The 27,536-nt window shown below is 35.5% G+C and overlaps 1 protein-coding gene across 1 annotated transcript in view; it reads right to left on the bottom strand.

Moving 5' to 3' along the window:
- Positions 1 to 14,364: 14,364 nt before the first annotated feature.
- The window catches only part of khdrbs2 (KH domain containing, RNA binding, signal transduction associated 2), a 109,941-nt gene continuing 96,769 nt past the window's right edge, over positions 14,365 to 27,536 (bottom strand). Inside the window, exons 7-9 of the mRNA XM_041251538.1 lie at positions 21,545 to 21,627; positions 19,868 to 19,926; positions 14,365 to 15,172 (exon numbers count right to left, since the gene is read on the bottom strand). Of these exons, the coding sequence (XP_041107472.1) occupies positions 15,075 to 15,172; positions 19,868 to 19,926; positions 21,545 to 21,627 (240 nt within the window). The 3' untranslated portion in view covers positions 14,365 to 15,074. The remainder of the gene's footprint in view (positions 15,173 to 19,867; positions 19,927 to 21,544; positions 21,628 to 27,536) is intronic.

Here is a 27,536-nt window from a genome sequence, read left to right as displayed (position 1 = left end):
CGAATGACAGCTTCATTCTTCTAAGCAGCCATTTCTGCTTGTCCCATTAAGGAAGTGTTCTGCACCTGCCAAGTAAATAGAATTCACAGCTAACATCAAAAATAGCTGCAGCACGTGTTCCTCTTAAAAAGGGAAACCCCCCTGAGAAAGCTTGGCATCACATTTGTGCTGTTTATCCATGTAATATCTTAAGAAAGGCCCTACATTTGCATGGAACATGCAGACAGCGGTCTGCGTTTCCATCTTTTTGCCATCACTTTATAGCAATTATAGTTCAGCAGGCTTCAGTTGCTTCCGTGGCTTCAGTTTACAAACAGTCAAATCTACCAAACCATATTACAGTATTTTGATGTTAAGCTCAGCTGTTTTCTCTGTGAAAGAAATGAGGTAAGAAGGAACTATCAGTCAAACTATTATCTCACAAAATAAGGGCCCGTATGTATACAACTTACTGTCTCCTTTATCATGCCAGTAATAGGGTTTAACATGACATTACTTCATCGGTGATGGATAAACACTGTTTACAGTCAAACAACATCACTCATCGCAACGCTACAATAATGTGCCCTTAGAGACTTTATTATTTGTCTGATATTAAATCTGTATTGTTACCTTAATTGACCCTTACTAGCATCACAATGACCAGCGTGCCTCAGACCAGGCGGAGAATGAGATGTGTCTTAATGGTAGCATTTCCTAGCATAATTAATGTGTTTAGGAACATGTATTTAAACTTATAGCAATAATAATAATAATAATAATAATAATAATAATAATAATAATAATAATAATAATAATAATAATAATAAATGTTTACGTTTAATAATCCAATAATTAGATTTGAGCTGTGACTTGACTCTGGATTACTCTGATGAATTGAGCAGGTATCAACTTAGTAGGAGCGCAATTACTCACCTTTGAGGAGAACGGGAACATGAACTGAAGAATTGAACTGCTAGAAACAAATCTGTTCCCATATAATCAAAGTTTCAAACTCACTGTCCATGTACAGAAAGCTAATACTGCACTTTACTACTCTACCGAGAGAGGCAGCTCAAGTCATTTTAAAGTCGTATCCCAACAAGTATGTCTGTTTACTATTTACAGCAATGGCCAAGTGTGTTGCATCACTCTATGGAATTAACTAATTTTGCTTCATAAATTTGAATGAAAGCTGATGAATAATGTTACAATAACATATTGAGGTACATAGCGCTTCGTAGTTTTCCAATGATACTTAACAAAAAACTGACACAAATTGAAAAATGTGACATTTCAAAATCTGTCAAGAAATACTGTGATATGGCATCCGGTAGACTTCTGGTATATCAATATTTATATTTTTTATTATGTCTCAATCAGTCTAAAATTCGAATTGATGCAAAACGTATGGCCATATGTGACGGGGAGCCCCTCCCCTAGGTATACTGTGCGCTATTTTTATAAATTATTATTATTATTATATTATTATTATTATTAGTAGTAGTAGTAGTAGTAGCACTAGTCGTAGTAATAATATGTATTGTGTTATGAGCAGATGGACTAAAGCCATCCAATATTATTATTTGTTGTGTGAGACCGGCGAAAAGACGGTCTCATAATGTAATCACACGAATGGGGTTAAAATCCCCATTCATAAAAACCTTTTGCAGAAGGTGGCCATCAATTCCCAAGTTAATTCATTGATTAATTGTTGCTAATTAAGAAATGGCCACCTGTATAAAAGCCTACAGCTGTCTGTCAGGTGGAGAGTGAGGAGAGACTTAAGTCTGTGCAAGAGGATTAAAAACTAAAGTAAAAACAATTGCTACAAGTGCTGGCTAAAACCCAGCACGATACTTGTTTGTTTCATTTACTGCGGTTTTGTTAATTATTCGTTTATGCATTTGGCCAATGCGCCCCTTATTTTGTGAGTGTTTTGTTTTGTGCACACTTTGTTTATTATTTAATAAAACACTGAGCGCCGTTGCCTTTCAGTTTTGCACCGCCCTTCACTTGTTTTGAGTCTGTTTCTGGTCTGACGTCACCCCTGTTCACACCATAGCTGCTTAAAAAAGACATTCAAGGAGATTTATATTAGCAACTACAAATAAATTGCAAGAAAAATGTAGTGTTTTCTAAACCAATTTCGCTATGAAACCGAGTAGTATTGTGTGATGGGCAGGATTCATCAATCTAGCTGTATTTATTTATTTTTGTTTAAAATAAGCTTTTTGTATGGTAAGGTGTACTTGCTGATAACTGAATTAGTTCAATACATGTAATGGTTGCTAGGAATGAGTGAAAGTGCTATGCAATAAGAGTCTTATTTCCACTTCTGTGTGTGTGTGTCTGTGGGTTTCTTTCTCTATTTCCCTCCACTCTATCTGTGTGTCTCTCTTTCCCTCCCCCTCTAAATGTCTCTCTCTATCTTTTTCCCTTCCCCTCTTTCACATTTTATTGGCACCTGAGCGTACTCCACAATGCTTTCAAATTAGACTGTACATGTAGAATCTACACAAACTACTCCACATTGATGAAGTTAAAAAATGCATATAGAATATAAATAGGTAAGATTTACAGAGAAAAAAATGTGGATTAATCTCAGTTGCATAAGTATTCAACCCCTTTGCTACTGGAGCCCTAAATCAGCTCAGGTGCAAATGATTTGCTTGAAAGGTCACAAAATTAGTGAAGTGGTTTCAACCTGTGTGTTCTCGAATTGGTTTAACTTGTAGATAATTTCCCTCAGGTACATAAAGACTTTCAAGCTGCAACTCACACAGTGATCCAACAAAGCAACCATGAAGACCAAGGAGCTTTTGAAACAAGTCAGAGATAAAGTGGTAGAGAGGCACAGAGCTGGAGAAGGGTACAAGAAAATTTCAAAGGCGCTGACTATCCCTCTCAGCACAGTGAAGCCCATCATTAAGAAGTGGAAGATGCATCATACCACCTAGACACTACCACGATCAGGTCCTCCTCCCAAACTGAGCAACCAGGCAAGTAGGAAACTGGTTTGGGGATGCTTCTCTTCAGCAGGGACTGGGAAGAAGGGAGAATGGATGGTACAAAGTACAGGCAAATCCTTGAGGAAAACCTGTTTTGAGTCAGCCGGCTGAAACTGGGGAGGAAATTCACATTTCAGCAGGACAATGACCCGAAGCACAAAGCCAAAGCCACATGGGAGTGGTTGAAGAAGAATATTAATGTTCTTGAGTGGCCCAGTCAAAGTCCTGACTTGAATCCAATTGAAAATTTATGGCGAGACTTCAAGATTGCAGTCCATCGATGATCCCCAACAAACTTAACAGAACTGGAGCAATTTTCCCTGTGAAGAATGGGCAAACATTTCACCATCCAACAGTGCAAAGCTAGTAGAGACCTATCCAAAGAGACTCATAGCAGTAATTGCTGCAAAAAGTGCTTCTACCAAGTACTGCCTTAATGGGCTGAATACTTATGCAACCGGTAAATTTTATTTTGTATATTTTTTTTGCAAGTTTTGTTGACATATAACCCCCTCCTCATACTGTATAACAGTGTCAAGTTTAACCTCTACAGCTTTGAATAAAAAAAAGATTTTTGAATAACTGAACATACATTCTTTGTAATTCAACAAAATGTGACATTATTAGTAGGGGGTGGATACTTCTGCAAACCACTGTATGCTCCTTGTTGGAAGTTGCTGATAAGAAGGGGCTGCTTGTCAAGGAATGTATGGGCTGTGGATGGAGGCTGCAGGGTTTATGTAGTGTTACAATGTTAAAATGAGCACAGCTGGGAAAACAGGAGAGAGGCTGACATCCACCAACTGTCCAGAGCTAATAGCTAAGTATTTTACTCTGTATCTGGGCTAATTCATAAACTCTATAAGTAGTGAATTTCTCTGTATAATTTTACCTGTATGTTGATAATAAAATCTGATTATTGTGATTTGAAAGTGTTGTGCCTAGTCATTTTCACTCTCATGTTTCAATAAATATTAAGAACATATTAGGCCTTGTTTTCTTACAGTACTGCATCACTGTGAAAGCAAATGATTAACAATTAAGCATTGAATTAAACAGCTACAAGAAATAGATAATACGAATATGAATGGGTTATGATTCACCTTGATCAAAAACACATTACAATTATACTGAACAGGGACAGACTTTTCTATGTCACCAAAGAAAGAAAGAACGAGAGACAGATAGACTGACAGAAATAATCATTTACATTGTATCCCATTGTATGTCATTGTTTTTGGTCGGTTATATAGGCTTTAGACACATAACTGCAAAGCTGTTTTAAAAATACAAAACATATTAGTGTTATTAAAATGAACATGCAATGCATCTCTCGCATTTAGTGATGAGAAACAGATTGAAGATGCATTGTTATTCTATATGAATGAATTGTGCCATTAACAAATAAAAAACAATAAAAATTGCCATTTATCAATGATGTGTAGGCTATTTTAATGTGACTGTGTGGTTCAGCCTTGCTGTGTCATTTGCCATTCAAACAAAAGTTTTAAAAAATAACCAGAGCTTGCTGATGCTCCAGGGCCTTCTATGGGACATGTCTGGAGGCAGACAGGTTGTCCGAAATATCGAGCTGTCATCTTTTATGCATATGGGCCATAATGTATAAATGACTGGTGTATATGTTCAATTTCAGATACAGAGATGTCCAGAAAAGCAGCATGATATTCTTAGGATCTTTTCAGAGCTTTAGCACAGCAAGAGAAGGAACTGAACCAGAAGAGTGGAACTGAAAACTGCTATTGATGATTACACCGGGTAACAATTTTATTATTTTTTTTGGTTCCTGGGTAGTAAGTGTTATTTCCTAATTGCTTATGCCTCAAAGGTAAAGAAAATGGCTATTATTCCCCACAAACTTTGCTTTTGTGACCAGGACAGTGATATTTTTAAATTTACCTATTTTCCAGAACATTCCAGATAGATTCAGTGCTGAGTAAACTTGGAGTAACTTCTAGAACTTTCTAGAACTTTCCAGTAATATAAATAGTAGTATAAATACAGGGGCCTTAAGCCCACCAGTTCAGTTTAGTTCCAGCTGCCTAAGTGGACACATATCTGCATTTTTCTGAGATGGCATCAAGAGGCTTCAATGGTGGCATTCCTGACGGGTCTCCAAGGCGGTTTTACCAAGTTTCCCTGCTATCGTTGCCTTTGGGACAGCAGGGACACGAAGGCGCACTACCACAGGCAAGACTGGCCACAGCGGACCGAGTTCTCTGTGGGGAGGAACAACGTCAAGTGGGAGCCACTGGTGGACCCCCGGAAGGTGCTGATGCCACCACTGCACATCAAATTGGGCCTTATAAAACAATTTGTCAGAGCTCTAGATAAGGAGTCGGCAGCCTTCAAGTACCTTCAAGACTTCTTCCCTAAGCTGTCTGAGGCAAAGGTCAAAGCTGGTGTCTTCGTCGGACCACAGATAAAGAAGATCATGGAGTGCAATGAATTCCCCAAGAAGCTCACTAGTAAGGAGAAAGCGGCTTGGAACAGCTTTGTCGCAGTGGTTCGGGGCTTCCTGGGCAATCACAAGGCCAAAAACTATGTGGAGCTGGATGAGACTCCCTGTTGAAGAACTACGGCACAATGGGCTGTAGGATGTCCCTCAAAGTCCATATCCTTGATGCTCATCTTGATAAATTCAAGGAGAACATGGGAGCGTACTCGGAGGAGCAAGGCGAACGCTTCCACCAGGATATACTGGACTTTGAACGCCGCTACCAAAGACAGTATAACGAGAACATGATGGGAGACTACATTTGGGGGCTGATTCGTGAAAGTGATTTACAGTATAATCGTAAATCTCGAAAAACTACTCACTTCTAAATCTTTTGTAGTCATTTTTGTATTCAGTATAAATACATGTTAATTTGGATTCATATGTTGTTTTTTTCTGACTTTATGTGAACGAAAAGACCGTTTTCTCATTGGAAATAGGTACATTTCAAAATATCACTGTTCTGGTCACAAAAGCAAAGTTTGTGGAATAATAGCCATTTTCTATACTTTTGAGGCATAAGCAATTAGGAAATAACACTTACTACCCAGGGACAAAAATTGTGTTACATAGTGTTATTTATAGATCTAATGGTAACATGTCCTGGTAATGTTTGTAATTTGGATAGTCAACTGGCCACTTTTTCCACCAAAGCAACAGGCAAAGACAGTCCAATAATTTGTGCTTGGCATCCCAGACTATTCTTCAAAAAAGCCAGGCATGTTAGCAGTTACAAACTAGACTTTATGTGCACTACTGCTTGCTATGCATATTTGTTTATTGCACCCCCAACAAGCTACAATTTGTTAATTAATGTTTTTGCCCAGTACTTTATACTCCAACAGGATACAGCAAAGCAAACTTATTCGTACTGTTTTGCAACACGGCTAAAAACAGTAATGCCTGATGTCTAAAACCTGACAAGTTACACTGTCTTGTGGTAAATGATTTATCCACTGAGGAACACAAAGAGCCATGCGAGTATGCAGCCAAGCCCTTCTATAAATATATATGTTCTAATATTAAATAATAATAATAATAATAATAATAATAATAATAATAGTCATCTTAATTTTCTTATAGCGCCTTTCGTAGTGGACTACCATCACAAACTGCTTTACAAGATACATGGCATTAAAAAATGTCTATTTGGCACCATGAACATCCTAGGTTCAATTTAATATAAATGAACTGCTATCCATCTGGTAAAGAACATTTATTAGCCAACACAACGTCGACTTTATTGCTTTCACTACAAAGTATGCAGTTTTAATGTATATGAAACAACAGCCAGACTCCTGGCTTAATAGTGGCACGACTAATATAGTGCTTTTTCAAGCAGATAAAGAGTAACTGTTCCTTTGTGCATTCGGGACCTTGCAGGTTTAATAAGACCAATAAATCGATCACAGACTAACTTTGCCTTCGAGCAGCACAGCAAAAAAATATAAAATTACAGACTAAATTTGGGGAATTCATTTGGGTTTTAGCCCTTTGCGCATTTACGGAGATTGCAGAGCACAGTAAAACTTTTTATTATAAAAGATTTGTTTGCACAGATATGTATTTACGTATCTTAAATTACTAATGTAAATTGATTTAGGTGAATATAGTAAGTGTAGTAAATTCATGCAACGCTTCCCTTATTAATTCAGCCTTTTGATCTACCTGCTGCTAATAATGTGTTGCAAGACAGAAGTTCATGGACACAAAGACCATTAATCATTAATATTCCTTAGTCTCTATAGTGACTTGGCTTTAAGGAGGTCTTTGGAAGTGGGTACAGTTACAAAATGATTCTGTGACAGTCATTTGTTACCTTTAGTATATGTGAAACGTTCCACTGAAACTTAAATGCTTTGTTACCCAAATGACTGTTTATTTTACTTTGTACCTGGACGAATTAGCATGGGACTCCTAAGCATAGACAAATGAGATGCTAAGTGCTTGGGCTTCAAAGTTAGTTCTTGACAACTCCCTACCAGGAACACAGCTGAGACGTGACAAAGTTGCCACCTGTGTGGCACTGATTAAAAGAGATTAAAAGGCGGCTTTAATTAGCAGGGACTGATGCTTTCATCATTGTTACCAGTCTTCTCAGTGTATTTTTTTTTTTTTAATTTAAATCTTTTTTTTATTGTAGTATTGAACTATTTACTGTATTCTTTATTTTGCTCTTATTTTAATTTGATCTTATTTGCTACTGATTTTACTGTACTTTATAACTGCTCTTATCTGTAATGTGATATTCTGTAATGTGATATTTTGTACTGTGATTTTTTGTAACAATTGTTTGTCGCCCTGGATAAGGACGCTTGCTAAGAGATAAATCGGCTCAGTCCAGACAGTTGTCATGCTGTTGCGCTAGGGAGGCCGCATTGTGGTTGATCCATGGAGCCAGCATCGCAGCAGTCGTGTGTGCTGATGAGCCAGGGAAGCAAAATAGGCTGATCCCTGGAGCCAGTACTACACTTCAGCCATCAACACCAGACAGAAGGATATCTACATCATCAGATGGAAGGAATCGCAAATCATAATAATAATAACATATTCACTATTATTAAAAAAAAAAAAAAACGAATAATAAAACAATTATAATTAAAAATATACAGTATGATAAGCAGTTAGTTGATATATGAGACCAATAACTGCAGAATTATATTTAGATATTTCTTCTGGGAAAATATACATTGAACAGTACAAATAAATTACATTAATTCACTCAGAATCATGTCTACACTTTCAGGTACCTGTCCACCAGGTACACAGCAACCATTAACCTTTTCTCCTGCAGCATTCTGCCCCAAGTTGAGGGAAGAAATAGCACACAGTTGTACCTAGAATTTAGATGTGTTTCTGAGAGCGCACAAGGGTTTTAAAAAGTCATCAGGATGTATTGACTGAAACAGAAAATGCTATAAAGTGAATTTAAACAAGAAGAATAATACTTTAGTTAAAGTTATATTTCATACTCATATAACATTGCTGTAAAAATTGTTTACCAAAGACATCCATTGTGCAGAGCATTTACATCTTTCACATTGGGTGTGAATGGATGAATTTACAACCTCGTTATCTTGCCATGAAGTTAATGTAGGATTCATCCTAGTACTCATTTGTATTCAGCTAATTAATATCTTAAGGCCCCCAGTGTATTAAACATCATTTTTTTTCTATTCAGATAACAGATCATGTATTCTGCTGATCTGTGATAAGGCACTTATCGTAGCCTGTACAGGGTGATAAATGAATACAGAAGTATATCTAATATTTAAATCTAAACTAGCAGAGGCATAATAGGACTCCATTAAAAAAACTGGAACATAATGGCAGGCTGCCAACAGAATCACTGGCATGCTGGTAGACAGGCAGTAGTAAGGACTAAAGAAACCAGCAAGTTGTCCCTCAATGACACAACCACAATCCTAACTCAAAAGCAGAGGCAGACAGCATGATATTAATTAAAGCAGAGGATTCATTACAGAATGAAATATTTATGTTCACTGTAACAGCTTTATTTTTCCTGTTCTGTGACTGTTGCTCGGGTTGACGCAATACTTTAAAGTAAACGGCATGCATAAAAGGTTGGATGCCCAATTCCTCATGTTAAGTCTGTAGGTCTGGGATCCAGTTTAAGAGGAGGCAAGGTGAGATGACACAAGTTGGAGTTTGTGTTCAGTTTGTCAGGAGTATACTGTACCTATTGTATTAACCCAGAGAATAAGCTAATTGGTGCTTGGATTCTACATCTATGGTACATTTTTCTTTAAAAAACTAGCAGGGACAATAATCACACAGTATCACATCCTTCAGATATCTTCTTTTAAAACAGGGACACTTACCATTTGATAACAAATTACAAGTAATGTGGGCTATATATATATATATATATATATATATATATATATATATATATATATATATATATATATATATATATATACACAAGTATCAAAAGAAACATCACTTTTATAACACATTTATTTTCGGAAAAAAAAGGTATATAAATAATGGGCATTGACAAAATGTTTTTGGTTTCTTCTTAATCACCCGATCATTCATCCTTGACGCTTGAGTGACTATGACTGACGCATATGCACTTAAACACCTAATTAGTGAGACAGTTTATTGGACACAGGATATGGAGTGATTTCAGCTGTTGAATTGCAAGCTTGAATACAAGCAATAAAGAAAATCACAGAAAAAAAACAATATGCCACGTCTGTCAAGACAGCAGCTCCTTCCTCCAATCGGCATGTTGGAGGCAGGACTAGAGCAGAGTACTGTGGCTCGCCGTCTTGGGTGCTCACAGCCAGCAATTTCACCAGAAATAACCAGACACACTTTGTCAATGACAGGCCACGAACTGGGAGACCAAGAATCACAACACCTGCCCAAGATCGACAGATCATTCTGCAGCGTCTTCGTTATGTCAATTGTTAATCAGCACAATAAAAAGTCACTGAACCTGCTCTAAAACAGAGTTTGTAATTTTTCAGTCACATCTGGTGAATTTTATCCAATTAAAGTGATTAGTTTCTTTTGATGCTCAGTATATACAAAAGTATACCCCATGGATAGATCACTGTATATTATATTATATATATATATATATATATATATATATATATATATATATATATATATATATATATATACAGAAACACATCTTGAAAGAACACCATCAACGGTCTCATTTCTTCCACAAAAAAAACATCAGCTTTTCACTACTAAAGAATGTATTCTTATTTAAAGTCTTGGCAGAAAAAAAATGGATCAACATGCATAAATAAACAATCTTTCAAATTTGTAATGCATTCTTTAATGTTTCTCTCATTATACTTCATTATAAATCTGTGCAGGGTCGAAGTCTAGTGCCATTTTCTAAATTCAATTATCCTACCAGGTAACTGTAACTATCACAGTATCATTCAAGTTGACGAATTGCAATTCAAATATTTCTTTATAACACAGTCACAATGACAGCACATACTTCAACAGGGTGTTCATGCATAACACAGTTTTTGTTCCTCAGCACCTTTCTGAATATATGTGAACAGGCTGGCTGTAGGAGTGACGTCAGGCCAGAAAGCAGGCATTACTGGGGTTGAGGCTGAGACGCAGTGGCTGCGCTCAGTGTTTTAATGAAACAAATTAAAGATTTAAACAAAAACAGAACACGGCACTTGATGCCAAAATAAACAGACAGATAATCAAAACGAATAGACACTAACATACAGGGACGAATACTAAATAAATTCAATTACTAATTAATTATTCACTTGAATCCCAGCATGTGAACTTATTTGTGCAACCCCGTGCTCACGTACTATTAAATACTTTAAATACATGTGAAGTGAAGTGCAATCCCCGTGCCTAAATACAATTATATATTTTAAATCACTTGTGCTACACAGATCCATTTATATCCCGTGCACCAATACCTATGCACCTACTGCACAGTGAGGTGACACTGGCTTTTCATTAGATAACTTTGAAGTTTTTCCTCCCACATTTTCATCTGCAGTCCTCCTAAAGGACACTTTCTGTTACACATACAGTAATGAATGGTGTAGTATTAGTTTGTTAAATGAAGAATCAACCTTGTTCACTCACACCCCTTTATCTTCAACTAACCCAGTTTTAATTGTGGTAGTTTCTTTGTAAAACCATAATATTTTTGTTTTGTTTTGTTTGCGCTAGCTTAGCTGGCACATGCATATATTTTACTATTTAACAAACACAGATAGAGGATCCAGAGTGCGAAGCTTTGGCAGACTGCCTTACATTTAATGGGAACAGATTAATCTATCTTTAAAAGATACTTATGGCAAACATGGAAAGAACCAGTACTAAATAGGCTAAGCTGCTCATTTCAAATGCAATTCTACAGGACTTTTCCAATGTATGTAACATTTCAGGTGGTACCACCCTGTAATGCCAGCAGCTAAGCGAGTAGAGTGGGTTGGTTGTTCTAGTAGCAGTAGTATTTGGGGCTTAGTTTTTGGCTGCTCTCTGTAGGTTTATATGACCAACCGAGCCCCTGCTTAATTAAATCCTGTATGTTTTGTTTCTTATTGGAGTTGCTTTGGGTTAGTCACTAGGGATGCATACATACAGTGGTGAGGATTGGTTGTTGCAGTGAGCTGGACACGTGCCAGGAGTTCAGTAAAGTAGTAATACAGGATCAAGGTAAAGAACAAGGGAAAGCTGCTTGTTAGCTGCCATAATCTGTGTGTGCCATGTGGTCCACAGAGAAAGTTAGAAATTAGGCTTCTCCACTGTGGTTTGTGTATAGAGCTCGCCTTTCTAAAATTGTCCTTGAGCAGTAAGCAAATTGGTCTGAATTCTCCCTGAACTCGAGTTGATGGACAACTCAACTTGGTGAAAAAGGAGGCGTTTCCATGATTTTGCAGACGATATTATAGTCAAATTGTCAATGATTTAAAAGACAAATCCACCTATATATTCTTTTGCATTTGTTTCATGCAGTACATATACCTCTGGCAGACAGGTGTGCAGAACAGAGAAAGAAGCGCTAGACAGGGGAAAAAATGTGTCAAATGTCAAAGTGGATATGAGAATGGCAGTGATGAAGCCAAATTGCTTGAGAACATTAAAAGTAGACCGGACATTTCCATTAAAGGATTCTGGAATTGATCTGAGGCAGTGTAAACAGTACCTGTTACTGTAGTAGGACTCTTTTTTTTACAAGGGTTTAATTAAGTAACAGACAAAATTGTTTATGCCAGACTTATTAGAAAGTCTGTAACAAAATGGTTGATTGTTATTGTCGATACGTTGTAGATATTACTAAATACACCCACCGTGCAGGTATCGCAAAGTCCAGAAACAAAACAAAACTTGAAAAAAAAAGAGTTCTGCACTGTATAAACCAGAGCTGATTTTACCAGTGCTTGCGAGTCTAACTGATTAGAAGGCCTGTTCTCCAATTTGCTGCAGTGACATTGTAGATGCTAGTATAACGAGTTACTGTAAACGAGAAACCGTTTTAGCAGACTAATATAAATGTTTGAACAATTTAAACAAAATTGTGTTTTCTCTGTATAACCAGAAGAAAATAATCCTAGAACAGATTAAGGTTTAAACCTTTGCAAAGACCGGTAGAGCTAATCAAATTTGAAATGTACATTTTCATTGCTTTTTACCTTATTTGAAATTAGCATTTTTCACTGGATATTGCTTCTTAGAATTCAAGGATTATTTCCCTCAAAAAAATCTTCAAACACTTTCACAAGACAACCTTCCCTACAGTCAGCCTCTCCACTATCAGCAAACTAAAATTATGGGCAGGGGTACCTCGAAGGGTGAGGCTAATTTTATAAATATTGTTCTTTGTATTGACTGGGTTTTCCTGACTAAACTTATCTTCAGCATTTGCAAAATGAGTGGGTAAATGCACAAACTATATTGACAAAAGTGAGATCTTAGAACTAGAAAATGTTGTGGCTTACCTTTTCTCTACCTGTGGCTTCTATTGAGGATCTCACTTGATATTTGATACCTGTAAAAAGAAGGTGTGTCATTTTGACAGAAATAAACAAAATGTAATCTTATACAAGATGTTATTACAATTAACAAAACAATTATACAATATACGGTATGTCAGCATGCAACTTAATTTGAGACATTTAAATTACAAACTAATTAAAGGTATATGCCCTTGTTACTATCAAAAAAGTAAACCAATCAATAGAGACAAAGAAGCCATCTTCATTTAAAATATAAAATTGCATTTTTAGGATTAACCGTTTTGATTACCCTAAACCATACTTGCAATCTTTTTTTTTTTTTTTTGTAAAACTTTAGGTTATCTGAAGTTTAGCAGGGTATTCGTTAATATTAATTTTAGTTTTGTTTATTGATTACAGGGTTATGTTTTGTAATCATTTTGATGTCACTAGTTAATGTTAATTACCGGGTTTAAAAGAGCCTGTATTCCTATTTTTTTGTTTTTGCTTGGTTAAGTTGGGAAGGTTTACTTTTTTAACTATTAGTAACTTTATCATTTAAAATTGTCGTTGCATACGCAAAATTATAATTACTGTTAGGGTTACCTGATTAACGTTTAGTCATCCTTTGAGTTCTGTGACATATTTCCTTAATAATCATCAGCCATCAGGTCTGATAGTCACAAAAGAAAAACCAGCCCTCTACACTGCCTTCAACAGCAGTGATATTTAGCACTGAAAATTACAAATACAATTTTCTGAGATTGAATAAGAAAACAAAAAAACAGCTGGGCAGTGATGCTGATGATTCGTTGATAAAGACACTTATTGAAATCTAAATAATAATGCATTCAACGCACTCCTTTGAGTGAAGACAAAAATGTGACTCTATGCAATGTTCACATGTTTGATGGGATATTAATGTGCTGGAAACTCAAAGGTTGAAGGTATTTAGACAGTCTAATAGTGGTAAGTGGCAGTCTTACCTCTTTAATCTCCTTTACATTCTCACGAGAGACATGCTAATGCAAACAAGTCAATCAGAGTTTGTGTTTAGTAAGATCAAGCTTAGAGGATAGTTTAAAATCCATTTATTGTTCTAAACATTTTTATTCCAGTAACATGTTATACATTAATAAAACTAACCAAGATTCAAGGAACAGTTTAGCTGGTTAACTTTTAAATTATTTAACAACCACTGCGTATTAATACAGCTTTTATATCCTTACACAAAATATCTTAAAACCAAAGTTTCTTGAGTTCATTGTTTTGTATAATTTATATGTATAAAACATTTTAGCAATTTCCTGAAGAAGAAATAAAGCAGGCATTTAGTGCTAGAAACAAGTAATTCCAAAAATTTTAATGTTTACAAAAAGATTTCAGCTTTATTGACAAATTATGGCAAAACATATTTGACAAGTTATGGTTACCTATTTAGAGAAGCTTACACATGGAACTTTATGTGCTTTTTAAAAAAAACAAAAAAACAACAAAAATAACAAAAAAACAAATACAGGTTAAACACCGAATAGATCACTTAAAGTTAGCTCCATACATAGCTCATTGCTTTCAATCATCCCATTAAACAACATTTTAAATTAAATGTACAAAGTTAATATTGAACATCTTAAAATGAACTAACAAATATTAAAAATCAGACAGTTTAAAACAAGTTATCTACAGCTTGGTTATCATCTAATTCAAAAATCTTGTTCACAGTCTTTTCTTGCTCCCGAACGAGAACCCAGATTTAGCTTGTTTGTCAAGAGGCTTTAGCTCTGTGACAACTGCATGCGTTTTTTGCTGATTGAAATACACACAATGACTGACAACCAAGAGTACAGCATCCCATTGCATGGGTTATCGACAAAGCCTGCCACAGTTTTTGCTTCGTTTTGTTTTAAGTCTGTGTTAAAAAACAATAATGCTGACTTTGTTGCAGCATTTTAGGTAATACAAGATGTATGCAAGGTACCCGAGAGCAGAAATCCCAAGGGTAGAAACGAAATGGACTATTACTTGTCTTGTAGTGGCTTATGTGGTGACCACAGGATATTAATGCAGTCTTTGAGAGGTCACAGAAGAGGAGCATTTTCAATATCTACCATAGGGGTGTTCTCTGTAGCCCCCTCTGGATAACCTTGCTGGTGGTGCTTTGAGGCTAGGGCGGGTCGTTGGCCAGTCTTCTTCAGCTAGAATTTGAACAATGTAATGCGTTACTAACCTGTAATAACATTTTTCAGTAACTTGTAACTATAATTGTTCCTTTTTCAGACAGGAAACAAAAAGTGGTTATGGATTCCACTTTAAGTGAAAAAAATAACATACTTACCTTTAGTTGTATTTAAACAAAGGACAACAGGCTAATGCATAACATGGAAATCACACAGTGCTTCAACAATGCAAGCCAAATCTTACATATCACAATTAATTTATTTTTCATATCATCTTGCTAGAAAATGGCTTCAGAGGAGGAAACGAGTAATAAGTTACTGTAACTAGCAACAATTTGTAACCACAACGGGTTACTTTTTAAAAGAAACTACCCCAACACTGGGTACTAGGAAGCAACTTTTCATCTACGGTGTTGTCTTTGATATATAGAGGTTATTTAGAGCATCTTCCTTGTATACAGTGGTGCTAGAACAATTTTTAAAGTGGGGGTGCTGAAAGCCATTAAAAAAAACTAGGGATGCATTGAATCCAGGATTTGGTTTCGGATAAGGCCCGAATACCTACTTTTTGAGCAGGGTTCGGATTCAGACAAATACTTAGGATTCGGTGAACCGATCCGAATCCTATATCCACCCAGACACACACCCATTTTAATACATCCCTCCAATGTGTGCAGTTTCAATTTAAATAAAAGACATGAACCTGGTATTGAATGTAACTGTTGACATATTTAATAACAAGAACACATTTGATGAATTCTGTCGCAGCTCTCGACTCCCTAAATTACTGCTGGCGCACACACTGAACACACTCAGCTGCTGAATGCAAACATACCCCCGTATGCAACAGCACATTCACATCACACTTTTCTGGAGTCAAGTTATGGAGTAAACCTGTAATATACAGTAACAGCAAACTGTTGTAGACTGTTGTGCTTTGTTGCTTTGTCTGTCAAACGTGTTCTAGAGATCATACTGAGATAAGAAAAAAAATTGGTGCTCAAAATATATATTTTTTGTAACTTTACAACTGTCAGATGTGCAAGACGTTGTTGAACAATATGCTTTAGTAAATTAAATTACGTTATTCTAATGTGCCAATAGGAGTTGATTTATTTGGGATTCTTATTTAAATATTTTTAATAAGACTAATAATACTATTTCGTAGCCTATTTGATATGTGTTACACACACAGTGCATTTACATCAACGTGGGTTTTATTTCACAGGGAGAGTCATGTCACTCATCACTGTAATTTTTTCCTCATAGCTCTCAGATAGGGTTGTCAACAGGCTCCAGAAGCTCAGGACACTTTAAGGCAGGTCAGGTTTTTTAACTCACCTCTCTAAACTTCAATGTTGTAAACAGCTGCTAAAAAGCTGCTGTATAGGTCTGATTGTTAGAAATGATCCTCGCAGGCATGTGTGTGTTTTTGGTAACAACTAAGTAAAACAATTCAGTTAATTCAGCGACAGTTCTCACAATTCACACTCACTTTACTGAATACATTGCAGTTTAGAGAGGTGAGTTACAAAACCTGACTTTCCTTGAAGTGTCCTGAGATTCTGGAGCCTGTTGGCAACCCTACTCTCAGATCAGGTGACACAGGTTGAAACGTCATTAAAGAAAATAGTGGGTTATGGCAAAGATGCAGCTCTCCTTTCTTGTAAAGGTAAAGTAAACTGTTCTGTATTTTGACGTTTCTGTTGTGGGGGGAGGGGGCTAGCGGTAAATTGTGCAAGTTTCAAACTGAAATCTTATTTAGGGATATATTTTCATTCGGTAATAAAAATACTATTAACTAAAAGGCTCAAAACCATAGTTTTTTGACAGATTTTGTATCTTTGGAATTCGGTTCGGTATTCGGCCGAATCTTTTGAGATGGATTCAGTATTCGGCCAAATCCCAAAACCTTGAAATTTGGTGCATCCCTAAAACAAACTGCAACCCCTATATATGATGGCAGCCATCCAAAGCTGCACCCCCAGAACCCCTAGTCCCAGCGCCCCTGCTTGTGTACGAGAATTATCCCATGAATGAGTTGTAGGACATAGTGGGTAGCATTGAGGGAGTTGTTTAAGTCCCGTGGATCATATGTGGGATAACCTGTACACAATGAAGATTCATTATATAACTTTGTATACCACGATTGTGAAATTTCTCAATGTATAATTTAACTTTATATTTGTTTTTTATGCATTGCGTTATGTGGTGATCTCAACAGAAAAACAGAAAGCAATGGGAAACTTTTCAGTAAAAAAAATAAGACAGAGAGAAAGTAATTAAGGGATTGTTAGATGCTTATCTTCAGTCTTGTGGAGGTAGAGGTACAATGTCACCGTCACCACAGGTAAGACTGCATGTAAGACACACAAACCACCAGGTGTGAATATTTCTGCCTGCAGTAATGTTATGTTGATGTTTTGGAATAAGCTAGAATGCAGGTTTTTCTACAATGGTAAACATTTTATTTTAAAGTAGAAAATATTATGCTGCTTACAATTTTATTAACAAACTGTGCTTACTGTTAATACTATTTTGTTCATAGACTGCTATGATTCATAAAAATAAAAAAAATGCCATACCGGAAATTATGCCATGATGTTTTTAACATTAGAATATATCAATCATGGAATAAATATGCCTATTCAAAAATACAAGCAAAGAAACAAAAATCAAAAAGGTGGCAGACTGGTAGAAACCAGGTGGACAGCTGTACAGAACTGTGTACTACAATCATGTAACTTTGGCAGGTCATCAGGTACGATCACAATGAGACTTCCTATTAATACCTTGTTTCGTACAACATTAGATTAAAAAAAGCCTTTTAAGCCTTTTAATCTATTTGCAGTCTTGATTAGGCAACATATCAAATTAACTTTACTCACAGATGTCGCTGTATAACAATATCCAAGATTTATTCTGATAACTATTACTGATTTATTGATTTAAATTACTATTAAAAAATTATAGTCAGAATGAATGCACTTAAAGAACTGTTTTAGTCTACTTTTTTTAACTACTGACAAAACCTACCATGTTTAATGGGATAGAGGCCATCAGGTTAAAAGTGTTGTTGAATTATTCTGCAAGGCATGCATTACTCTGAACAATGGCACATTAATTATACCCGACTTGTGTTTATATCTCACATTTAGAACTATCACTTACCAACTGAACATTCCAAGTCAACATTTCCATCAACGTATCCCATATGCTTTTTAAAATTGCAGTCTCTGTCGTCTAAGGATTTGGCCTACATACAGTGACTGACAGATCCTATTCAGCCTCATTGCTTTGCCAGTGTCAAAGATTAGTCAATGCAGTGCTACATTTGACATTGACGTTATTATATTAAGCATTCATACACCACAAAATGCCCATGTCATATTTCTGTGTATTAATGCTCTGTTGGGTTTAAAATCCATGTGCAGTATGTGGCCAGGTGTTTGACTAACTATCAATTAACCCTGGCCTTTAAAAAAGGGGCTAAAAAGACAGTCCTTTGTTCTTCACAAGCCTGGAGGTAGATTAGTGGAGAACCCTCATGACTGGACCAGTTTGAGTGAACCAAAACCAAGCAACCAACGCACGGTCACTGTGTGTACACCGGCATCATCCGAACAAGGATCACTATGTGTGTTAACCGGGATCCTAGTGTGTAGCATAAGGACATTTTTTTAGAGGTATGGCGCTCGACCACTATGTGGTCAGTTTTTATTTCTAGTTGCTTTTGAACAGTGTTTTGTTTGGAATGTTTTGTACTTTAGTATATGTTCTCCCACACTAGGCCTACCATTGTTGGTACCCTAGTGTTGGACACGTACCACTGCAAAATTGTAAATAAAACCTGGACGCCTGAGCGGCGTTTCAATGTCAACCTCATTTATCAGCGGATACTTACACCTGTACTACAACACCTCTGTTACATGCTCCTAAATATATTATTTAATTTTGTTTTGCAATCAAATGTGAATGTTTTAAATAGGTATGCTTTGTATAAAGACTTACTAGTGTATTCAATAAAACCAACCATAAGATGGGAAATACCAGCTCAAGTAAAACTGTGATACTTAAATTGTTTTCTTCAACTGGGTTTTTCCAGTCTTAATCCATTTTGAATCTGGCTGTGAGGGAGGAATTTAAGTGAGTGCATCTTGTGCTGAGCAAAAACTATTACATTTTTCAGAGGATAAAAAAAATGTACTGTACCTTTAGTCTATTTTCAAAAAATGTAAAATAATTGTATTAGTAGTTGAGCAATAAGGTTTTAGTCCTGTATGTGCTCTAATATCACAAGGTTCCTTTAAACTATATTTGGTTTGAGGGATGGTTATAAATTATAATAATAAATAAGAACACAAAACTTTCCAATAATTTTTGATCCATAGTCACTGGCACAGCTGGAGCAGTGTTGTGACATCAACAGAGCTGACACTTGGCACTGTAGAACACACACCGGTACTAATCTGTGTGTTCACTGTCCCGGTGGAGATCAATGTATTAAGGCTGCTGATTAATTGCATGATGAATTTTATTCAACATTGATCTGTCGAATGTTCTGGCCCAAAACACTAAGTCAAATCTCAAGTTGGAATCAAACAAATGAATTGTGTCTGGGGTCCATGAAGACCAGGCAGGGAAAAAGAAAGAAAAGCAAAAGCAATTTTTGTGATGTCAGTGATTGATTTGTTTCCTCATAGAGAGCCTTACCGTAACTGTCATAGGCTTCTTCGCTTGTTCCATGCTCATACTCATAATATTCAGGGACACTAAAACATAATTGGAGAACAAGAATACAGCAAATTCATACAGATAACATGTACTTTTACAAAAATGCAATTTTTATTAACTATTGACTTGGTCTTAAATGTAATCCATAGCGTGAAGTGTATGTAAAAAGAAAAGCACTTGCAGGGTCTCTGTAATCTGGGGAAGGTCTTGGTACTTTTTCTGCAACCACACAATGGCTATACTACCCACCGAAGAACTGAGGAACCTGCCATTTTGTATTTATGTTGGCTTTGATGTAGCCTTAGAGTTAACCCATACTTAGCACAAACTTGGATGACTACATTTTACTTTACGTTAAGTAATCCAAGATTTGGGCTAATCATGATCCGTGAAACCAGTCTAAAGTTGTTCTATCCTGAAATTATCTCAGACTTTTAACATTACATTAAAGACACTATTTATACTGCACAAGACACCAAACCATGTTTTCCTCAACTACAACAGCACAGACCCAGTCTTTCCTTTCCTTTTAACAGGGCTGATTGAGTTCTTGTGGTATTGTGTGCACACAGCTACTAAGTCAGACATGATGTTGTAGAAGACTGGAGCCTGGACACGGTTCTGTAATGCTGAGAATGAACTTCCAACTTCATCTTGTCCCATAATGTAACAACCTTAGGCTGCCAGCAGTGTTAAATTTTAACAGCCTATCTAACTTAGGGTAGGCATAATTCAACATTGGCTGTATGTTTATTTATACTGTACATATATATTTACTGTTGGTGATCTACAATATACAAGGCCTAATGTTTATATAGAATGGCTGGTTGCAGCACTGAACACTAATTTAAATTATGCAGCAGGACATTAACATTCAAATTAAGAATGTTTTTTTCTGGATGGCATAATTTATTGAAATAAAAAAATCACCCATTATAGGCTTTAGTAATGTTCCATAATTCCAACAATATTGTACTGTATCTGTAATATGGCGTAATTTTCCAGACAAATGAATGCTTTATAACAATTCATAAGAACAGGTGCTTGCCTTGACCTAGTGTTCTCCACTAACTAACTAGTGGAACCATCTGGAAAGAATGATCACATGAAGTCTATTAGAAAAGTCAACCAACATCTAAAACAGTTGTTTATCATGATAAAAAGGCCTATTTTGACGCAATGTAGACTGGAGTTCAGGGATGTAATGCTGTAAATTCATGACCAATTGAGTGGTGACATACTCAAGTCAGGGGAGGAGAATATGTTATCAATCCATATTGTTCCTGCTGAGTCACTGAGACCTTTTAAGAGTCGACAAGATAAAGTGCTACAGCCAGTTCCTATGTTTTAGTCACCTTCTGGCCTTTCCAATACAGAAACCAATATTCTTCAGTTGTTATGATAGTTGTTCAAATGTAACTAATGTACTTTAAATAGAACAAAATTATTCAGGTTTGTTTTTAACATTAAAACAATGACATATATATATATATATATATATATATATATATATATATATATATATATATATATATATAAATGGTATTCACGATGGTACCACATGTAGTTGATTTATACACACATGAGAACATTTTCATGCAGAGATAACATGCATTATGTTATTTTGTATTCAGTTCAATAAAGTGAAAAGATTACCTTTGAGTCTGGCTGCCATAACTTTTGTCATATGTGTCATATGTCTGATCATCATACTCCCCATCATATCCATCATCATATCCCTAGTAGAAAGAATACACATTGTACATAAATATATCAAACACATCTCAGAAAAAAGCCCAACAAAAACAACAATTTTTTTTTTTTTTTAGATGCAATCTGAAAACTATTGTATCACACAACTTTACAAATGACTAATTATTTTGTGCTTTAGCATTTAGAAAATCAATTATTAATTCCACAGGCCCTCATCCCTCCCATTAATAAAAGCTTTGTGAACAGTAGGTGTGATAATTCCAATACATGTTTCACTCCAAATATTGACAGATGTTTACAAAGACAATTGTTTTCATGGAAGTCAATACGGGAAATCTGCTTCATACAAACTCCGGCTGTAAGGCTGCAATAAACTCTGAAAGTGACCGAACACAGTTCAAATTGCACTGACTGAAACCATACTGATGACAAATGCTTTCTTTTATGGCTAGTCAATTAAAGGGGTTGAGATTTACTACAAAAATGATTATTCATTTCTGGAGAAAGGATATTTACCTTGAAGCTACGATAGCTAGACATGTCATCTTAATCATATATACAACACAACATTACACCCATTTTGGACTCAGGAATACAATGCATTTTAAACAGACTTATTAATAATAATAATAATAATAATAATAATAATAATAATAATAATAATAATAATAATAATAATAATACATGTTACCAACACAGTCTTTGTGATATAGCAAGTACTATAGTACACATATTCCTTGTTTAAAAACAAACAAACAAGCAAATAACATAAAAACCATCTGATTCCAATCTGTGCTGCTGTTTTGCAGCAGCAGTAACTTGGTTTACTGATTTCTATGGACAGCACTTCCTACACAACTATTGCTGTTAACCTTAAAGACTTGACTTAGACTTGAAAGTGTAGGATACTGATCACAACTGAGATTTTAAAAAGAAATCCACTTCATAAACCATTTTCAGCACAGTTTCTGCCTTTAACAGGGTTATCCAATTTGCCTTGTCTTTATTTGTATCTTTATAAATTAATACATTATGAGCTTGTGGCAACTGAAATCCAATTTGGATATTGAAAATTACATTGTATTAGTCTAACTATATTACAATAGACCTAGGTCCCCAGATAATATGGTTTCATATGTTTAAAAAATGTTTTAAACTAAGCTAATATAATGCATCACCCAGACTGTATATTATTAATAAAATATAAAGGATGAACAAATATGTCCACATTTTTCTGACAAGCTAAACCAAGGATGATTAGAGAAAATACTTTTTAGAATCATGTTTGAATCTTGCACTGTGAGTCATGGTAGTTACTCCTGCCAAGTTATACAAATTCAGTAACTACCATGAAAACTAGGGTATCAACACAGTGTTTCAGTTATTTTAATGTGTTTTTACTTACGTTTCTGTACAGATCAAGACTCTCTAACAACAGATACAAGACAAAATGATGTTAGACAGATTAGGAGAAATAAGCAGTCGAAAAGTGGAAAAAAAGGTTGTTTTCATTCTCTCTGTTCTCCTTGTTGATGCAGCAAAACATACAGTGACTGGAGATGGATATTCATGAAACTTGGTGTATGTGTAGGGATTGAAATGAAGTAGGGCTAGAAAAATGTAGGACTGTGTAAAATGTAGCACTGGGCCTAGGGCTGCCTTGTAGATAATTAAGATCCAAGGGCCCTTGCCAAAGATAGCAGGGCCATTAATCCAGTACCTAAAAGAGACTGTCTTCCCACCCCAGAATAGTGATTAATGGAAGGCTTATTAGAAATGACCATGCATGGTCACACATTCACATGCAGGGAATATCAAATCCCTGTAACCCTGTCTCTTTAAACCCTTTTATCCTGGATCCTCCAGCGGTTGTAGTTGGTGTTAAAATTCAGATACAATCTAGGATTCAATTGGAAATTATATTCTTGAGTGTTTCAGCAAGGCTACAAGTCTTTACTTATGTGTCAGCTTAACAATCAGTCAATTAAACATTATTAAACACTTTTCCCTTTTTCATCTGTTACCTTCAAAAAGGAATGACCAGGGAAACATTTCTATGAACTTCATGAGATTGCCAAACTTCGGCCCGGTGTACTTTCTACAAAGGCGAAGGTTGACTTAAGTACTATTCTCACTGGACTAAAAATCACCAGATTTTCAGTTGACTTTTTACTGACATCGGTGAAATTTAGTGTTGTGCGAATTGTAAATTTAGTTTTACCACAGATCATTTTTCCAGTGGTCATTGGCTTGTTTTACAGGGCATCTGGACCTCCTGTTTTTCAGTCCCATGCGAATAGTACTTTAGAATATGACCCTTCACAGCCAAGTCCAATTACTTTAGTTAAAGCTGGATTTGAACCTATTCCCAAAAGAGAACTTTTAACTGATTAATACTACTGGTTTACTGCAGCCATTTGTAATAATGACAGAATGGATAAAATAAAATGTACACACCTAAAACTTAATTGTTTACTGATTGTCTTTTTATTGGTTCAAATGTATCGGTACAACAATTAAACAATTAAAACTCCTTAGGGCATCATGAAAAAAGTACAAATTTAAGCAGCAGGAATCAGGGAAAGCACAACAGGGAGCATCGCTGTCTTTCTGCAGAGTATAAGTTAAAACTGGTTGATTCTCTTTGTGGATATACTGTAATAAAATTTAGGTGTTTCTATGCAGCAAAACATTATACATAATTATTTTGTCATTGACTGTTCTATCACAATTTATTATTAGATTTCATTTAATATAGTAAGACCATGTTCTATAATATCACTTGTTGTAATTATCCTGGTTTCATAGTTCCCTTTTACTCTTAAATTACATTTAGCTTACTATGACATGTCCCTTGAATGGGGAAATACTGAAAGAAAAAAGATAAATATTAATATAAACCCTATCAAACGGTTTGCAAAAAGGTTTTTGTGAACTGAAAACTTGATTTAATGGGCTTTTTTTACAAAACCAAGTGAAGTATATAGAGCAAATTATAACTTAAATGGAGCAGCTTAAATAATTTAATTAAGGAAAAGTAGAAATTCCAGGCCAATATTGTCATATTTTCTATAAAGGTATTGTTTCCATAGTTACTGTAGTCTTTGAGTTTCTGTCGTTGCTAAGAAAAGAAGCCATCTCAAGTTCTAACTGGAGTGAAGCATAGAACAAAAATATGAAATATATTTTGTGCAGAAAAAAAACAACTGTTTAGTGGTCAGGAATTGTAATAATAATTAATTAAATGCCAGACCATAGCTGGCAGTGCTCAGTTGCTGAACATTAATAACTAAAGTATAGGCACATAGAAAACGGAATATGCAAATAAATGTTCAATTGTACAAAATATGCTAGGACCGGGTTTTGGTGGCACAGTAAGTATAAATCTTATTAAAATATTGATATATAGTGTAACATTTAAGGGGGGTACCCAGAGCTCCAGATAACATTTTGGGTCTGGGTGTAATTTACCCTCTAATTTTAACACAGAGAGTAAAATGTATTTTCTGGGGGTAAAATGCAACATTACCTTGAAGTCACAAGTAATCTCGATAAATACTGTACAATTTTGAATGGCAATGGGGTAGACATTAAAAAAGAGCCTTCCATTTAAACTGCAATGTTACTTTAAACTCCCGTACAACCACGCATGTGTTCTACAAGGTTCTTTATTGGCACATCGCATTTTTTTCGAGGTATCACACTGACTCTGCAAATTAATTATGTTATTTATTCTTAAACTCTGAACATGTTAAAACTTTAATAAAAAGCCATACAGATAAATAAAATAAGGCAATGCTTTAATAAATTATAAAAACATTTTTTTAATGTTACAGTTACCTTACTTTAGAGGTTGCCTCTGACGATGGTTCCAGTTGGATTTGTAGCTGGACTGGGGTGTTTATGCTTCAAACTGTGTAGTGTCAAATTTGTCTTATTCTTACTCTGACTGCCTACAAAGACAACAGGGCTAGCCAAAGGTTGGACAATGTTTGTTGGGTTGGTTTTTCTTGTGTACAGTTTCATAGTAAATGAAGTTATTGTATTCTGGGAGATATAATTGTTAGTGGAAGTTTGAGGGGAGGCGGGAGGAGAGGCAGATAAGTTGTGCAGCAAAATTGAGATGTGTATTTTTACGCATTAAATTAAAATTTACTGCGTATTTCAGATTATTTAAAGTGTAAAAACATCAGGTATGCAGCTTATTTTGGACCACTGGGGTTACCCTCTATAGTGTTTACAGCTGTGCGTTTGGGCAGCACAGTTGAAGCTAGTTCTCAACTGGGGACTAGGCTGTCAGGTTCACTTGGTGTAGGAATGCATCAACCAGCCTGGGAGTGCACTGTCATGTTAATAATTGGGAGGGTTCCCCTGCTAAATTAGACCCGGTGCATTGTTTGTCATTGGGTTGTTTTACTGTCACTTTAGGCTGAGCATGGGAGCTGGGAGGAGGTGATTGGATTGGTATGCCGCTTGTTACGGAGTTTAGTTATATAAAGAGGATATGCCAAGTGACTTAGATACACCACTTTCATGTTTTGTTTTTTTTCTATTTGTATTGCAAGGGTCTCGATGAGGGTAAAAATGTTTGAAGTGAAAGGTAAGTCTTTGTAACCCTTTCACTTTTCGTGCAGTATTTTTTAAATTGAACTGCAGTCAAACTACCCGCCCGATTATTTTTTTTTGCTGTGATGGGCACATTTTGCAATAACGCATCATAAGCACAAATAACATGGATTATCTATGAAAATGTATTATCATACGCATTGTATTAACTAGGCATCTACAGTAATTCGTTCTAATTCCATTGTATGGTGGCAGGTAAACTTAGGTGGTTTTTAAGCCCACAGCATACTGATGAAAACATACATTTAAAAACAGGTTTAATCGGGGTGAGCAGAGTCCCATTTCATAAGATTCTCTGGTATATGCTGTGAATCGTATCTCTGCGTGCCAATTTTGAAATCTTACAGAAAAGCTATTATGTCTGTCTTATATTTTCTCCAAGTGTGACCTTAAGGCATCTAAGACACAGTATTACGTTTTATGATTTTCTCTCAAATGGAATGCTTTATTGTTTGCAACGGGTTTAAAATTAGATTTTACAATGACTTATATGTTGCTTCCACAGGCAAAATAAATATTTTTCCATTTGGTCCACCTGGTACAATACTAGTGTGTGCTCCTGCTGTTACAACTGTGCCTATTAAAACAAATGAAAACATACACCAAGCACATTGCTGTTGAAAGTAATTGTAGCTAACAAAATAATTCCATAAATCTTATATGTTTTTCACTTTATTTAGCTGCATAGATATCAAATATGCATTTTTCTTTTTAAAGTTTGCTTGCCTTGCCTTCAAGGAAGTATGTTACTTCATTACCTCTTTTGCCATTTTACACCCGCAGTGTCTTCTTGGTCAAATCATGTCAGTCAAAACATGTCAGTCAATAGGTAAACAGACGATTGGTTATTGACAGGAAAATGAACCAGGAAGTACAGTTTGAAAGCATGGTTTGCAAACAGAAATTTCTTTAACTTAACATAGTACCATGTTTCATGAATCTTTGGATTAAGACATGACTTAAAACAAACAAACAAACAAAATAACTATATGATCAGCCTTTAGATTTTTATTGAACACTATGTAATCAAAGAAACTACAAAATGATATTGCAAAAGTCTACCAAAAGCCATAATAGTAGTACAGTATTTCATATTAGATTTTTCATAAGGTATATGGAAAACTACAAAGCGGTATGTAATTCAATATGTTAAAGTAACATTGTTCAGCAGGTTTCATTCGACTTTATGAAGCAAAATTTGTTAATTCTATAAGGTAATGCAAAACTTTTGTCCATAGCTGTATATACACAATGGATGTGCATGGCGGAAAAAAAAGGAACTATTTTGTTAGCTAGCTACTTAAAACAA

Source organism: Polyodon spathula, chromosome 6 (assembly GCF_017654505.1).
Source record: "Polyodon spathula isolate WHYD16114869_AA chromosome 6, ASM1765450v1, whole genome shotgun sequence".
Classification (NCBI taxonomy): Eukaryota; Metazoa; Chordata; class Actinopteri; order Acipenseriformes; family Polyodontidae; genus Polyodon; species Polyodon spathula.
The sequence above is the reverse complement of the archived record's forward strand: the minus strand, read 5'-3'. Positions and strand labels throughout refer to the sequence as shown.